This window comes from Pelobates fuscus, chromosome 7 (genome assembly GCF_036172605.1).
Source record: "Pelobates fuscus isolate aPelFus1 chromosome 7, aPelFus1.pri, whole genome shotgun sequence".
Classification (NCBI taxonomy): Eukaryota; Metazoa; Chordata; class Amphibia; order Anura; family Pelobatidae; genus Pelobates; species Pelobates fuscus.
The window spans coordinates 128,039,351-128,057,166 of record NC_086323.1 but is presented as its reverse complement, the minus strand read 5'-3'; the positions used below and the strand labels follow the sequence as shown (position 1 = coordinate 128,057,166).

The 17,816-nt window shown below is 41.2% G+C and overlaps 1 protein-coding gene across 4 annotated transcripts in view; it reads right to left on the bottom strand.

Annotated features, from left to right (window-relative positions):
• CACNA2D2 (calcium voltage-gated channel auxiliary subunit alpha2delta 2) overlaps window positions 1-17,816 on the bottom strand; it is a 310,100-nt gene that overhangs the window by 249,539 nt on the left and 42,745 nt on the right. For all 4 annotated transcript variants that reach the window (XM_063426623.1, XM_063426624.1, XM_063426625.1 and 1 more), the window contains exon 2: window positions 1,759-1,840. In XM_063426623.1, the coding sequence (XP_063282693.1) occupies window positions 1,759-1,840 (82 nt within the window). The remainder of the gene's footprint in view (window positions 1-1,758; window positions 1,841-17,816) is intronic.

The following is a 17,816-nucleotide window of genomic DNA, read 5'->3' as shown; positions in this document are numbered from 1 at the left end:
ATTCACTTAGAATGTTTGCTTTAGTGAATAATCTTTTAAGATTTAGTTTGCCTACTATAGTAGACTACCTATCTTTCCTAGTTCTACCATAACTGGTCTTCCTACGCCAGAACACTTATTTATTGCACAAGACTAACACAATTTGTCTAATTTAATGTAAGAAATTGTAAGACACTTTTTTACTTAAAGGGACACTATAGTCACCCAATGACCCAGCTCAATGAAGTATTCTGGGTGCCAGGTCCCTCAGGTTTTAACCCTTCAGATGCAAACATTGCAGTTTCAGAGAAACTGCTTTGTTTACATTTGGGGTTAATCCAGCCTCAAGTGGCTGTCTTCCGGACAGCCACAAGAGTCGGATGTGCAATGCTGGATGCGAAGATCTCATCCATCACGCAGAGCGTCCATAGGAAAGCATTGATAAATGCTTTCCTATGGACTCTTTGAATGCGCGCGCGGCATTTGCCGCTCATGCGCATTCGGCTCCCCTGACGTCGGACGGGGAGGAGAGGTCACCAGCGCCGAGGAAGCCCGGCGCTGGAATAAGGTAAGTAACTGAAGGGGTTTTAACCTCTTCAGCGCCACGGAGGGGGACCCTGAGGGTAGGGGCACCCTCAGGGCACTATAGTGTCAAGAAAACCGCTTTGTTTTCCTGACACTATAGTGATCCTTTAAAGTCAGACAGTAGCAAAAAAATGTCTAAGTGGATCAATAGTTTTCACATCTGGGATACCCAGAACCAACTGCAGAAGGGTTCCCTGGACATATCCAGATCGGATTACCTTTGAGGCAAACTTGGTTATGACACTTGGAAAATGGTGCCACATGTCAACAGGAAATTGTGAATAGTTTTCAGTGATCCTCACAGGGAAGAATTCCATAGAACAGCAAGAGAAGTTGAACATAGTCTTGATGTGACTATAAGCCGCTCCTCTTAATTAAAATAATAAACAATGTATCAGTCCCAGTGTGGCACTATCCAGAGGAGGCCACCGCAGGCAGGGCACTGATACATTATTCATGAGAGGCGTCCTCATTATGCAAATGCATTCAAAGACAAAACATATGTTTTCCTGTGGTCGTGGGGAGGTGGGAGCTGTTCTGAGATTAAGCAGAGAAGAGGATGAGGTGCAAACCACAGAATCTGGCTCAATTGGTGTTAGCCAGTGCCAGCTCAGAATATTTGGAAGGGTGAGTACGGTATGAGGGAGTTGGAAAGTGCAGAGTATTAAAGCAATCCTGACATGTTTTTTGCATAATAGCATTCTTATTAATTTCCGGGTATATGTTTTTTTAACATATACCCGGAAATTAAATGTTTTTCTTCATTTAAAACATGTTTGATTATTTTTTTTTTGTTTAAAACATGCAGCAGTAGGCAAGTAAGGTTGAGCAGCAGTTGTCCAGAGAACAGTAGAGTCGGACCCAACATGGCAGATCACCCAGATTTTTTTTTAAAAGCAACAATTTATTTAAAAAAATTAATATACATCATAAAAAATGTTAAATAAATAAGTTCCATTATTAAATTAAATAAAAATGAAAAGTGAAAATGTGATATTGGTTGTCCATTAAGCCTATATATATATATAAACTGTCAAGCACAGTTTGTGTCAGTCCCACCCAAAACTGCGATTTTATTACTTCTTTGCATACTAAGAGCCTTATTTTCAAAATGTGACTGCCACAGCAATAACCTTGGTGAAAAAGACATAGAAGCGTGTGCGAAGAAGACATTCTCTAAGTAGGCACACTTACCCCACGCAGTTGTTGGACTCCACCAAAGTTTCTCATAACCTGTTCAAATTCGTGCTCCAGTCTTTTAGCCCAGAACTGCATCCTGCAAGAGAAGAACATGAAATAAACGAGTAAGAGACTGAACATGAATAAGATATGTCACAGAACAAAGACAATGGGAAATGACTGGCCAATTTTGGTGATTCTGGAGTACCCCCATAATTGTCATACCATAAAGTCTGAGAATTAAAAACAACTTGGCATTCATAACCTCATGAAAAATGACAGATGGTGGGGGCATTCATTCTTTATAGTTTTTTTTTTACAGGGGATAAAACCCCCAACAAAAACAGGAGTCCCCATTAAGACGAGTTGCTATAGCCTCATTAAATACTAAGCACAGACCTGTCCCCGTCGCGCCTCCTTTATCAATGTAAAAGAGGATGTCAAGTTAAATCAATAGGGTATTAGCAGCGTGTAACGGCGGCATCCGTACCACGGGGCTATGTCCGGAATGTTTCCCCATAACCTAACGACAAGGACTGGGGACAGAATGACATTAACCCCACTGCTACCAAACAGGATGAAATATAAGGAAGTGATATTGGAGAAAAATTATGAATCACAGTAAAGTATATTTCTTAAATCCAAAGACATGAGTAAAACTTGGAACAGAGGCAGCTTAAAAGCAGACGTCCAGCTTTTATAAAACTACATCTCCTTTGGTGCTTTTCTGTCTAGAACTTTGACCTGTAGGCTCTAATAAGTAACACTTTAGATTGTAGCATGATGTCCCTCAGTGTAATAGACACAGAAAATTAGCAGCATATCATCCCAAAGCTATAACACTGTAGAGAACACGGAAACACTGAAACTGTGACATTTATTAGAGCAAATCTGAAAATAGCTGACCCAGATAGCTATATATACATAGGACATGGGCTTTTTTTTATTAACCTTTTCTGCACTGGCTGGAAGGTCAGTGCCTCGGTTGGGAAGGAGTTAAAGATTGCAGTGACATCATGATCTCTTTTCTAGTTAGAATAATGGTTTCTTTCACAGACCGACAGATTGGAAATTACCTGTGAAATATATTTCCCTAGGCACAGGATCGGCAGCCATATAAATTACCCAGTTTAATGGCCTTTGGAATTTTTCTCCCACTCCTTAAGAGAGCCAGATCTGCGCCACGGTATAGCACACGTCCTCGGTACTCCACATGTGTTTTTACAACACAGAATGCATCCAAAAAGGGAAATCAAAGTAAGGATAGTGACCATACCAATAGAGGAAATATAGGGAATGGACATGATGGGCCCTATAAATCATTAAAGGAAAACAATATATGAAGCAATAAAATAAGTGAAAACGTGAAATAATGTAATCTGATGCAATGCAATGATGGGTAATTATGCAAACTTAACCAAAAAAATTACATGCTTACCCACCATTGCTTCAGATCACTTTATTTAGTAGGAAAAATCATATAGATCAGTCATATGGAATGGTAAGAGGAATCACAGAGAGCAGTCATATAGACTGGTAGGAGGAATCATAGCGAGCAGTCATATAGACTGGTAAGAGGAATCATAGAGATCAGTCATATTGAATGGTAGGAGGAATCATAGAGAGCAGTCATATAGAATGGTAGGAGGAAACACAGAGAGCAGTCATATAGACTGGTAGGAGGAATCATAGCGAGCAGTCATATAGATTGGTAGGAGGAATCACAGAGAACAGTCATATAGACTGGTAGTAGGAATCACAGAGAGCAGTCATATTGAATGGTAGGAGGAATCATAGAGAGCAGTCATATAGACTGGTAGGAGGAATCACAGAGAACAGTCATATAGACTGGTAGTAGGAATCACAGAGAGCAGTCATATAGACTGGTAGGAGGAATCATAGAGAGCAGTCATATAGACTGGTAGGAGGAATCACAGAGATCAATCATATTGAATGGTAGGAGGAATCACAGAGAGCAGTCATATAGACTGGTAAGAGGAATCATAGAGATCAGTCATATAGACTGGTAGGAGGAATCATATAGAGCAGTCATATAGACTGGTAGGAGGAATCACAGAGAACAGTCATACAGACTGGTAGTATGAATCACAGAGAGCAGTCATATTGAATGGTAGGAGGAATCATAGAGAGCAGTCATATAGACTGGTAGGAGGAATCACAGAGAACAGTCATATAGACTGGTAGTAGGAATCACAGAGAGCAGTCATATTGAATGGTAGGAGGAATCATAGAGAGGAGTCATATAGACTGGTAGGAGGAATCATAGAGAGCAGTCATATAGACTGGTAGTAGGAATCACAGAGGGCAGACTATAGACTGGTAGGAGGAATCATAGAGAACAATCATAAAGACTGGTAGGAGGAATCAAAGAGAGCAGTCATATAGACTGGTAGGAGGAATCATAGAGAGCAGTCATATAGACTGGTAGGAGGAATCACAGAGAACAGTCATATAGACTGGTAGTAGGAATCACAGAGAGCAGTCATATTGAATGGTAGGAGGAATCAAAGAGAGCAGTCATATAGACTGGTAGTAGGAATCACAGAGAGCAGTCATATTGAATGGTAGGAGGAATCATAGAGAGCAGTCATATAGACTGGTAGGAGGAATCACAGAGAACAGTCATATAGACTGGTAGTAGGAATCACAGAGAGCAGTCATATTGAATGGTAGGAGGAATCATAGAGAGCAGTCATATAGACTGGTAGGAGGAATCATAGAGAGCAGTCATATAGACTGGTAGGAGGAATCACAGAGAGCAGTCATATAGACTGGTAGGAGGAATCAAAGTGAGCAGTCATATAGACTGGTAGGAGGAATCAAAGAGAGCAGTCATATAGACTGGTAGGAGGAATCATAGAGAGCAGTCATATAGACTGGTAGGAGGAATCACAGAGAACAGTCATATAGACTGGTAGTAGGAATCACAGAGAGCAGTCATATTGAATGGTAGGAGGAATCAAAGAGAGCAGTCATATAGACTGGTAGTAGGAATCACAGAGAGCAGTCATATTGAATGGTAGGAGGAATCATAGAGAGCAGTCATATAGACTGGTAGGAGGAATCACAGAGAACAGTCATATAGACTGGTAGTAGGAATCACAGAGAGCAGTCATATTGAATGGTAGGAGGAATCATAGAGAGCAGTCATATAGACTGGTAGGAGGAATCATAGAGAGCAGTCATATAGACTGGTAGGAGGAATCACAGAGAACAGTCATATAGACTGGTAGTAGGAATCACAGAGAGCAGTCATATAGACTGGTAGGAGGAATCAAAGAGAGCAGTCATATAGACTGGTAGGAGGAATCAAAGAGAGCAGTCATATAGACTGGTAGGAGGAATCACAGAGAGCAGTCATATAGACTGGTAGGAGGAATCACAGAGAGCAGTCATATAGACTGGTAAGAGGAATCATAGAGATCAATCATATTGAATGGTAGGAGGAATCACAGAGAGCAGTCATATAGACTGGTAAGAGGAATCATAGAGATCAATCATATTGAATGGTAGGAGGAATCATAGAGAGCAGTCATATAGACTGGTAAGAGGAATCATAGAGATCAATCATATTGAATGGTAGGAGGAATCACAGAGCAGTCATATAGACTGGTAAGAGGAATCATAGAGATCAGTCATATTGAATGGTAGGAGGAATCATAGAGAGCAGTCATATAGAATGGTAGGAGGAAACACAGAGAGCAGTCATATAGACTGGTAGGAGGAATCATAGCGAGCAGTCATATAGACTGGTAAGAGAAATCATAGAGATCAGTCATATTGAATGGTAGGAGGAATCATAGAGAGCAGTCATATAGACTGGTAGGAGGAATCATAGAGAGCAGTCATATAGACTGGTAGGAGGAATCATAGAGAGCAGTCATATAGACTGGTAGGAGGAATCACAGAGAACAGTCATATAGACTGGTAGTAGGAATCACAGAGAGCAGTCATATAGACTGGTAGGAGGAATCAAAGAGAGCAGTCATATAGACTGGTAGGAGGAATCATAGAGATCAGTCATATTGAATGGTAGGAGGAATCATAGAGAGCAGTCATATAGAATGGTAGGAGGAAACACAGAGAGCAGTCATATAGACTGGTAGGAGGAATCATAGCGAGCAGTCATATAGACTGGTAAGAGGAATCATAGAGAGCAGTCATATAGATTGGTAGGAGGAATCACAGAGAACAGTCATATAGACTGGTAGTAGGAATCACAGAGAGCAGTCATATTGAATGGTAGGAGGAATCATAGAGAGCAGTCATATAGACTGGTAGGAGGAATCATAGAGAGCAGTCATATAGACTGGTAGGAGGAATCACAGAGAGCAGTCATATAGACTGGTAGGAGGAATCAAAGTGAGCAGTCATATAGACTGGTAGGAGGAATCAAAGAGAGCAGTCATATAGACTGGTAGGAGGAATCATAGAGAGCAGTCATATAGACTGGTAGGAGGAATCACAGAGAACAGTCATATAGACTGGTAGTAGGAATCACAGAGAGCAGTCATATTGAATGGTAGGAGGAATCAAAGAGAGCAGTCATATAGACTGGTAGTAGGAATCACAGAGAGCAGTCATATTGAATGGTAGGAGGAATCATAGAGAGCAGTCATATAGACTGGTAGGAGGAATCACAGAGAACAGTCATATAGACTGGTAGTAGGAATCACAGAGAGCAGTCATATTGAATGGTAGGAGGAATCATAGAGAGCAGTCATATAGACTGGTAGGAGGAATCATAGAGAGCAGTCATATAGACTGGTAGGAGGAATCACAGAGAACAGTCATATAGACTGGTAGTAAGAATCACAGAGAGCAGTCATATAGACTGGTAGGAGGAATCAAAGAGAGCAGTCATATAGACTGGTAGGAGGAATCAAAGAGAGCAGTCATATAGACTGGTAGGAGGAATCACAGAGAGCAGTCATATAGACTGGTAGGAGGAATCACAGAGAGCAGTCATATAGACTGGTAAGAGGAATCATAGAGATCAATCATATTGAATGGTAGGAGGAATCACAGAGAGCAGTCATATAGACTGGTAAGAGGAATCATAGAGATCAATCATATTGAATGGTAGGAGGAATCATAGAGAGCAGTCATATAGACTGGTAAGAGGAATCATAGAGATCAATCATATTGAATGGTAGGAGGAATCACAGAGCAGTCATATAGACTGGTAAGAGGAATCATAGAGATCAGTCATATTGAATGGTAGGAGGAATCATAGAGAGCAGTCATATAGAATGGTAGGAGGAAACACAGAGAGCAGTCATATAGACTGGTAGGAGGAATCATAGCGAGCAGTCATATAGACTGGTAAGAGGAATCATAGAGATCAGTCATATTGAATGGTAGGAGGAATCATAGAGAGCAGTCATATAGACTGGTAGGAGGAATCATAGAGAGCAGTCATATAGACTGGTAGGAGGAATCATAGAGAGCAGTCATATAGACTGGTAGGAGGAATCACAGAGAACAGTCATATAGACTGGTAGTAGGAATCACAGAGAGCAGTCATATAGACTGGTAGGAGGAATCAAAGAGAGCAGTCATATAGACTGGTAGGAGGAATCATAGAGATCAGTCATATTGAATGGTAGGAGGAATCATAGAGAGCAGTCATATAGAATGGTAGGAGGAAACACAGAGAGCAGTCATATAGACTGGTAGGAGGAATCATAGCGAGCAGTCATATAGACTGGTAAGAGGAATCATAGAGAGCAGTCATATAGATTGGTAGGAGGAATCACAGAGAACAGTCATATAGACTGGTAGTAGGAATCACAGAGAGCAGTCATATTGAATGGTAGGAGGAATCATAGAGAGCAGTCATATAGACTGGTAGGAGGAATCATAGAGAGCAGTCATATAGACTGGTAGGAGGAATCACAGAGAGCAGTCATATAGACTGGTAGGAGGAATCAAAGTGAGCAGTCATATAGACTGGTAGGAGGAATCAAAGAGAGCAGTCATATAGACTGGTAGGAGGAATCATAGAGAGCAGTCATATAGACTGGTAGGAGGAATCACAGAGAACAGTCATATAGACTGGTAGTAGGAATCACAGAGAGCAGTCATATTGAATGGTAGGAGGAATCAAAGAGAGCAGTCATATAGACTGGTAGTAGGAATCACAGAGAGCAGTCATATTGAATGGTAGGAGGAATCATAGAGAGCAGTCATATAGACTGGTAGGAGGAATCACAGAGAACAGTCATATAGACTGGTAGTAGGAATCACAGAGAGCAGTCATATTGAATGGTAGGAGGAATCATAGAGAGCAGTCATATAGACTGGTAGGAGGAATCATAGAGAGCAGTCATATAGACTGGTAGGAGGAATCACAGAGAACAGTCATATAGACTGGTAGTAAGAATCACAGAGAGCAGTCATATAGACTGGTAGGAGGAATCAAAGAGAGCAGTCATATAGACTGGTAGGAGGAATCAAAGAGAGCAGTCATATAGACTGGTAGGAGGAATCACAGAGAGCAGTCATATAGACTGGTAGGAGGAATCACAGAGAGCAGTCATATAGACTGGTAAGAGGAATCATAGAGATCAATCATATTGAATGGTAGGAGGAATCACAGAGAGCAGTCATATAGACTGGTAAGAGGAATCATAGAGATCAATCATATTGAATGGTAGGAGGAATCATAGAGAGCAGTCATATAGACTGGTAAGAGGAATCATAGAGATCAATCATATTGAATGGTAGGAGGAATCACAGAGCAGTCATATAGACTGGTAAGAGGAATCATATAGATCAGTCATATTGAATGGTAGGAGGAATCATAGAGAGCAGTCATATAGAATGGTAGGAGGAAACACAGAGAGCAGTCATATAGACTGGTAGGAGGAATCATAGCGAGCAGTCATATAGACTGGTAAGAGGAATCATAGAGATCAGTCATATTGAATGGTAGGAGGAATCATAGAGAGCAGTCATATAGACTGGTAGGAGGAATCATAGAGAGCAGTCATATTGAATGGTAGGAGGAATCATAGAGAGCAGTCATATAGACTGGTAGGAGGAATCACAGAGAACAGTCATATAGACTGGTAGGAGGAATCAAAGAGAGCAGTCATATAGACTGGTAGGAGGAATCATAGAGATCAGTCATATTGAATGGTAGGAGGAATCATAGAGAGCAGTCATATAGAATGGTAGGAGGAAACACAGAGAGCAGTCATATAGACTGGTAGGAGGAATCATAGCGAGCAGTCATATAGACTGGTAAGAGGAATCATAGAGAGCAGTCATATAGATTGGTAGGAGGAATCACAGAGAACAGTCATATAGACTGGTAGTAGGAATCACAGAGAGCAGTCATATAGAATGGTAGGAGGAAACACAGAGAGCAGTCATATAGACTGGTAGGAGGAATCACAGAGAACAGTCATATAGACTGGTAAGAGGAATCACAGAGAGCAGTCATATAGACTGGTAGGAGGAATCATAGAGAGCAGTCATATAGACTGGTAGTAGGAATCACAGAGAGCAGTCATATAGACTGGTAGGAGGAATCACAGAGAGCAGTCATATAGACTGGTAGGAGGAATCACAGAGAGCAGTCATATAGACTGGTAGTAGGAATCACAGAGGGCAGACTATAGACTGGTAGGAGGAATCATAGAGAACAATCATAAAGACTGGTAGGAGGAATCATAGAGAACAATTATACAGACTAGTAGGAGGAATCAACATTTCATACAGCGTGATTGGAAGGGTTGGAGGAAACAGTTATACAGAGTGTGAGGAGGGGTTACAGGGAACAGACATATCATGGTTGGAGGTGTTATGGGGAATAGTCATAACACATTATTAGAGAGATTATATGGAACAGTCACTCAGCATGGTTGGAGAGGTTATATGGAACAGTTAAACAGTTGTAGGAGGAGATATATGGTCATAACAGTCATATAGCACAGTCAGAGAATTTATTAGAAATAGGTGTGTGTGTGTGTGTGTGTGTGTGTGTGTGTGTGTGTGTGTGTGTGTGTGTAAACTGGAGTAATTATAGACTGGTAGGAGGTGTGAGATGGACTTATTAAATGGCTGGTAGGAGGAGTTATACAGAGTAATATAGACGGGAAGGATGGGATATAGGGAGTTATTATATTGACTGGTGGGAGGTGTTATAGAGTATTTATATAGTTTGGTAGGAGGGGTTATAGGGAGATATTATAAGCACAGTGGGAGGGTATAAGGGGATTATTATATAGTCTGCTAGAAAGGGTTAATAGTAATTATATAACTGATAGGTGGGGTTACAGGGATTTAGTATATAAATGCATATCATACTGGCAGAGGTTATATAGATGGGTAGGGAGCATTATAACAACACCTTATACAGATAGGCTGGTTTATAGAAAGAAGATGGAATAGGGTGGTTTAATAGAGAAAGAATGTAGAATTGTAGGATGGTCCCGGGGGACATTCATAGAACAACCGCAGCCTCCAGCTAATGTGGGATGTTTAATTTCAACTTGAGTGGGCCATAGATGTCTAGCATTATCAGGGTAAGAGGAAATAGAATATATATGTACATTTTTTTTCCTTGAGTCGGTCTTAATATTCATGGCATTAAATATAGCAGACATGAAGCAGATTTTCTCCCCATGTGACAGTCTATCAGCGCTTGCAGGAAATCACTTTGCAGTGTTGATGGCGTTAGCTTGTTACACACACCCTGGGACACCGGGGGGAAATGTGCTTTTCTTCTGACTGCTGCCTGCCAGTGAATTCACAATGCAGCCCCCTCTAAGAGCCTTCATTACCGTATACTAATGGGAAATAGGAGCTTCATATAACAAAAGATTGTCAAAGAACCAACTTTCTGCTGCCAGACTCAACCCTTATCAGTCCCCTCAATGCAATAATATGTCACCAACACCATCGTGGACTCACGTCCCACCACAATATAAGTTTCAAAAATATTTAAAGAAACAAAGGACCAGATAATTTTCTGGTTCATCAGAACTGTTTTTCCCAATCTAAACTGCTATTTACTAATTTACTGAAAAATCACAAGATCCTTGAACCTAGTGAGGGATTTCATATTAAAGTAGTCTAGCCAGCATATCCGTTAAAACAGTGGACCTTTTTCAATGTAATGTACTGCCTTGGAATAAATAAAGAATAAAAAAAAAACAAAAAAAAATAGTGGACCTTTATATAACACCTCTAACATGCATGATCTAAAAATGGCCTAAAAGTGAATCAGGAACATTCCATAGGTTTCCATGGTGAATACTCCACTTTTAGAACTTGTCTACACTTTTATGATAACACCACAACTAAATATTTCCCTTCATTGTAACTTGTTCTCCTCTATGAAAACTTTAGACTGCTAGTGTGTATCTGCACAGCCTTAGCTCCTAACAACCCTCCTAGGTGTTGGAAATTGTCAAAAAGTACTCCTCACTTATACACTATATATATTTTTTTTTGTCAAGGACATTTAAAACATCTTTAAAAATGACACCTTTTTCAGTCTTAAAGTAATGTAAAATACTGTGCACCGTCCAAACAGCTAATAAAGGAACATATTGTTCTACATTAAAGGATCACTATAGGGTCAGGAACACAAAATGTATTCCTGACCCTATAGTGTTAAAACCACCATCTAGCCACCCTGGGCCCCGTCTTGCCTCCATAAATATAGCAAAATCTTACTGTATTCAAGCCTGAAGCTGTAACTCTGCATGCTGTTTGACTTGGAAAAACAAACTGTCTGCTGACATCATCAGAACTGGTAGCCTGATCCAATCACAGTGCTTCCCCATAGGATTGTCTGAGACTGACAAAGAGGCAAATCAGGGGCAGAGCCAGCATGATTCAAACACAGCCCTGGCCAATCAGCATCTCCTCACAGAGATGAATTGAATCAATTAATCTCTATTAGGAAAGTTCAGTGTCTGCATGCATAGGGAAGATATACTGAATGTTTGGATGCATTTTAGGCAGCCATGACACAGGAAGGATCTCTAACAGCCATCTGAGGAGTGACCAGTGAAGTTATCACTAGGCTGTAATGTAAACACTGCATTTTCTCTGAAAAGACCGTGTTTACAGCAAAAACCCTGAAGGTAATGATTCTACACACCAGAACAAATTCAATTAGCTGTAGTTGTTCTGGTGACTATAGTGTCCCTTTAATATATAAATATCAATTCTATCAAGTTCAGTTGGACACAAGAGCACCCATTTCCTTTCACAATAATTTCAGAGCAATCCAAGACAGAATGCATGTGTCTGCACGCCGCATTCTGGGATTGAACTATGTGCACCCAGTGCTGTTTAGTGAAACACCCCTTTGATCTATATTTCGGTACTTTTGCTTGAACAATGAATAGATTAACCCCTTCGTGTCAGGAAAGCATTGGGAGACTATTGCGCATGCACGGCAAAACGCTGCATTGTGCCAATCAGAATCTCCTCATAGAGATGCATTGAATTAATGCATCCCTGTGGTGAGCGCTCAGTGTTTCCATGCAGAGCGTGGAGATGCTGAACATAGGTGATGCACATTGTGCAGCACTGAACTAGGAAGCACCTTTAGTGGCTGTTAGAGTGACTGTCACTAGAGGTGTTACTAGGCAGCAATGTAAACACTGCCTTTTCTCTGACAGTGCTCCGCCTGCAGGGACAAGTTACAGATATCAGAACCGCTACATTAAGCTGTAGTGGTTGTGGTGACTATAGTGTCCCTTTTGAAATTCAGATCATGTAATAAGTTATACAGGTATGAGATGTTTTTCTGTTTTATGCTATACAGCAGATGCTAATGGACTGGCAATCTGAAGCGGTTTAAACTAGCATGCTATAGATATACAGCTGCTGTGTAATATAGCCTCAACGTGCTAGAGCAATGCACAGTTTTGCACGCCAGAGTGATAGATAGCTCTGCACTCAATGTGATAAATAGCTCTGCATGCCAGAGTGACAGCTCTGCAGATATTAGCAGAATGAAATCTGGGCCCAAGTGCAAATTACTGTTTTTTTGTTGAGTACAGTCCCGCACTAGTTATATGTAAAATACCTTGGTGGGAGCGGAGACCCAAATCAAACACTGATCCCCAGTGTAGATCATTAAGAATTAAATTATGTCAAAATCTCATTATTAGAAAAGGTAATAATCAAAAGGCAATATGCGACTGAAGGACTCTTGAAATATAACTAGTTCCTTTCCAGAATAAAAGCAAAATAAATGTAGTTGTGCAATCCAGTTGCTGTATGGTTAAATCACACACCTCCTTTTGTGTTTTAAAGGAACACTCCCGACACCATAACAACTTAATCTAAATGAAGTTGTTATGGTGCCATGATACTCCATGCACACTCTTATCTTAATTGGTTAAACCTTTCTCAAACAGTTTAACCCTAAAGGTCACCTGCAGCGACGATCTCCAGGTCCCCAAGACGGCCTCTGGCTTCTCAATCTTAGTTTCAGATGGGGGCGCCACTGCCTGGCTATGCTCTAAGCCAACCAGCGCTCCCCATTAAAAAAACATTTTCAAAGTAAAACAGTGCGCATAGAGACTCCAAGCACTTGACCAGTTTAAATTAGTGAAGTGGTTGTGGTGCTTTGAGTAACCCTTTACAATTTGCATTTCAGATTTCAATTCATTTCAATTGAGTGTATTGTGAATAAGCACGGATCAGAGGCTTTTACAGGTATACAAACAGCAGGTGGAAGTTGGTCCTGCATATATATGAAGATACCTCCAACCTCAGATGTCTTGCAGGATATTTTGTAGAGGTCAGTTCTATATGTGTGCACATGTATGAGATATTTTTTTATTTTTATATAATTCTTTATTTAGTATTGACATAAAGAGCAGATATGTTCTGCGTAAACAGCATGCATATATAGAATCTCCGTACATTTGAGAACAAACTAGCATCTGTACATCTCAAGTACATAGTGCTGCAATGAAGACATTTCGAACAACATAAGAATGACCATATTATATTTCTCATATCTGGCCCTATGGTTGCATAAACAGTGTCAATACGAGTTTTTAATTAACATATAAAGAACAAACATTAAGACACGTCTATGAAAATTGTTGTTTTGGTGACCGATATGACCAATACAGGAGTTCTGTGCCCTGAGTCTATTCCTTTCATGCACGGTTTTAGTTTCCGAGCTAAAGATCTGTGTACCACCCACTATCTATCTGTATATTCGCAATGGAATATACATTGTCTACATTGTGTGGTGGGGTACACATATAGATGGGTAGCACAATATTTCTGTCTTTAACCCCTTAAGGACCAAACTTCTGGAATAAAAGGGAATCATGACATGTCAGACATGTCATGTGTCCTTAAGGGGTTAAGTAGGTCAAATTCAAATGCTGTGTGAGTGAAATTGAGTCGTTATAAATTAAAGGAACACTCCAAGCAGTCGCCTCCACAACATCAGCCAGAGAGTTGAAAGCTACTAATTAGAAGCTTCCATTATCCCTGCAGTGCAGGGCTAGCTCATTGGCTGAGAGCATCAGCTGTAACTCACAGCCAATGAGCTATTCCCTATACTGCAGTAGAGCTAAGTTGTGCTTAAATGAGACAAATATCTTCCATTAAGGTGGGTAAGAAGTAAAAACATCCTCCACAACAGTTTACTTGGGAGAGGGGTGACAGGACAATCCTGGTACCATAACCATGATGATGTGCTGTAGTGGTTATGGTGCTTGGAGTGTTCCTTTAAGCAATCCTTATGTATATACAAATTACACATACTCCAAGGCAGCACGTTCTTGCGCTGTCTATCAATATGTACCAATAACATGTTCAGAAACACATGGTAGTTATAGGGGACCTGTAATATACATGCTTGTTTTTTGCTCTCATAGTTAATACAGTAGTAAAACCTCTGTTAATACTACAATTGGATGTAAGTGTACAAAAAATCCACTTACTTCTGTCGCCTGAGCCGAGCAGTGAGTGCTTCCATTTTAAGAATTCATATATTCACATGTTTTAAGAGTGGAAGGAACCAAGGGAAATTGGACAATTTTAGCAAAATTTCACAACTTAAAAAAATCTTTGTTAGTACGAAATAGCTAAATATTTGTCAGTATGAAAGAGTGTCCTTCTTAAACTAAAATGCAACAATTCCTTTTTAAAACTATCTTTTATGTGTGTGTATATTTGTATCTTATTAGTAAACAACATAATTGGACAAATTTTTTAACTAAAAATATGTCTACAAACTGCCTTTTTGTAGTAGTGGGCAAATGAGAAATACAAGACGTTCAATGCTAGGTGTTAAGAATATGACAGGTGTTCACTGCGAGCTATGCGAAATATGGCCAGTGTTCACAGTGATTTCTCAAACAGAGTGTATTGTAGGAAGGGAACACGTGACTCTTGGAAAGGTGACATTCCATCAGTTGTATATGCCCATAGCTGATGTCACAGGAACCACATCTTCCAACGGAACGTTAACCCCCTGGGGAAGAGTCGCTCTGTGCATAACAAGTAGCTCAAGCTAAGATGGTAGTAGGATTCTGAACAGTTCCAGCAGTTCAAATCTAAAGTATTTACATCCCTGGTTGGCTAATGTTTCCTCATTTCTTATACAAAGAGGTATTTAGAAGCAAAACCGATTGGTTTAGGTACTGTAGAAAACCTACAGATTATTCTATAATAAAAGATTTGCAGCGGCGGAATTCTGGTTGTGCGGGTTGATTAAGACATATATACATCTAATGATACCTCCTCCCCTTGCCCTGTCTCGGTTGGAGTTCCCCAAGGCTCCGTCCTTGGTCCCCTTCTATTTTCTCTTTATACTGCCTCTCTTGGCAAACTTATTACCTCTTTTGGATTTCACTACCACCTGTACGCTGATGACACCCAGCTATATCTCTCCTCCCCAGACCTCTCCCCTGCCGTCCTGCAACGTGTCACTGCTTGCCTTTCTTCCATCTCTGACTGGATGTCATCCCGCTTTCTGAAACTCAATCTCTCAAAAACGGAGCTCCTTGTCTTTCCTCCTCCTAATAATGATCCTCCTCTTTCGCTCTCCCTCCAAGTTTGTGGTACCAACATCAGTCCATCCTTGCAAGCACGCTGTCTTGGCGTCATACTTGACTCTGGTCTCACCTTTGAGCCTCACATCCAGCATGTTGCCAAATCCTGTAGATTCCATCTTAAAAACATAGCCCGCTGGCTAGGAAGAGTAGCATGTATAAAAATGAACCTCCTACCGAGGTTTTTATACTTATACCAGACGCTACCAGTTCAAGTAGTCATAAAAGACTTTAAACTATTACAAACGCAAATAGATCGCTTCATCTGGGCCAATAAGCGAGCCAGGATACGAAGAGACATTCTCTACCTCCCGACACGATCCGGAGGACTTGGCCTACCCCACTTTCTCCATTATTTCCATGCAGCACAACTTGCGCAGATCAAGGCACTGCACGCCCCCATAGGGATGAAAAGATGGGTAGACCTTGAACATAACCTGTTTGGCCAAGATTTCCCCTCCCTCTATATATGGGTCCCAAAACAAGCAAGACCACGACCCCCACCCACCACACCAGCACTTGACACCTCCATCACACTCTGGAACAAACTCTCTGTAAAACATGCACTCACAACGAACCCTTCGCCCCTGACACCAATCCTGAGAAACGAACACTTCATACCGGGCATGACCCCAAAAGACTTCGCTCACTACGAAGACAATGACCTAGTCAGAACATACCAATTCTTTCGGAACCAAAAACTCATTGCATTCGCAGACTTACCTCAAACCAGACCACTCACCACACACGACTTCTTCCGCTACCTGCAAATCAAAAACCTCCTAGACACCCCCTCATATAAACAAGCTGGACTTACACCCCTCACAGCCTTCGAACAGGCGTGTATCCATGCCCCCATACAAAAAAGCCAGATCTCCACAACATACACACAACTGCTCAAAACGACAAGGACCCGACCACCAGGGTATGTCATAGCATGGGAAAGGGATCTGGGACCACCCACAGATCCTACAGACTGGAACGCTATATGGGAAGCCACAGCGACAGTAACAATATGTGTAACACATAAAGAGCAGGCATACAAAACCATGATGCGCTGGTACCACACACCGCTAAAACACAAACAAATGGGACTCTCCACATCGGATAGATGCTGGAAGGGGTGCGGCCAACAAGGAACGTACTATCACATGTGGTGGGAATGCCCATACATCGCACAAATCTGGACTGACATAGTGGCCCTGGCCTCAAGAGTCCTACACGACACCATCCCAAGGGACCCGTGGCTGTGGCTACTATCCAAACCACTAGAGGGCACACCACGAGCTCATAACAAACTACTGGCCAAACTAGCCTTAGCCACTAGGAGAGCCATAGCCTCCCACTGGGGAGCACCCACAACCCCATCACTCACCGACATAAAAAAAAAAAATGAACAAAGCCAGATCCATGGACAATCTATCAGCACTCATCCATGACACCATAACTCACTGTGATAAAATATGGGACCTGTGGCTCATGGAACCTACCACCGCCATTTAGGGGATATACCTATGGTTATTAAAAAATTAAACTCTAGACAGTAAGACTAGTCAACTCGCTCCCCTACTTTTGTACAATCATACGACTAGGCTGTTCTTAAATGTAGACCCACATGTTGAGTCAACACCAACAAACTACACAACCCACAGGTCAGGGACGCCTATCCCTCCCCCCCCCCCCCCCCCCCGACCCCACCGGAGACTCCAAAGTAGGGAGCCCCCGAAATACGCCCCATTCCCGAAATGGGCTTCATCCCCTAACATCCTTTACGTTTATTTACTGTTCCTTGTACCGCAACAAGGAAATCTAACTGTACATATAAGCTTGTTCATACTTACTGTTGTTTTTTGTTCGCTCAAAATGTTTAAAAATTTGTCTGGACAGAACCTCTTACGAAAACATAACGCTGCAACACCAGATAACTACTCTACTAATATATGCCTCTCTGTATTACAATGTTTTTTCTTTTTGAAATGGTTACACTTTGGCTTTTGC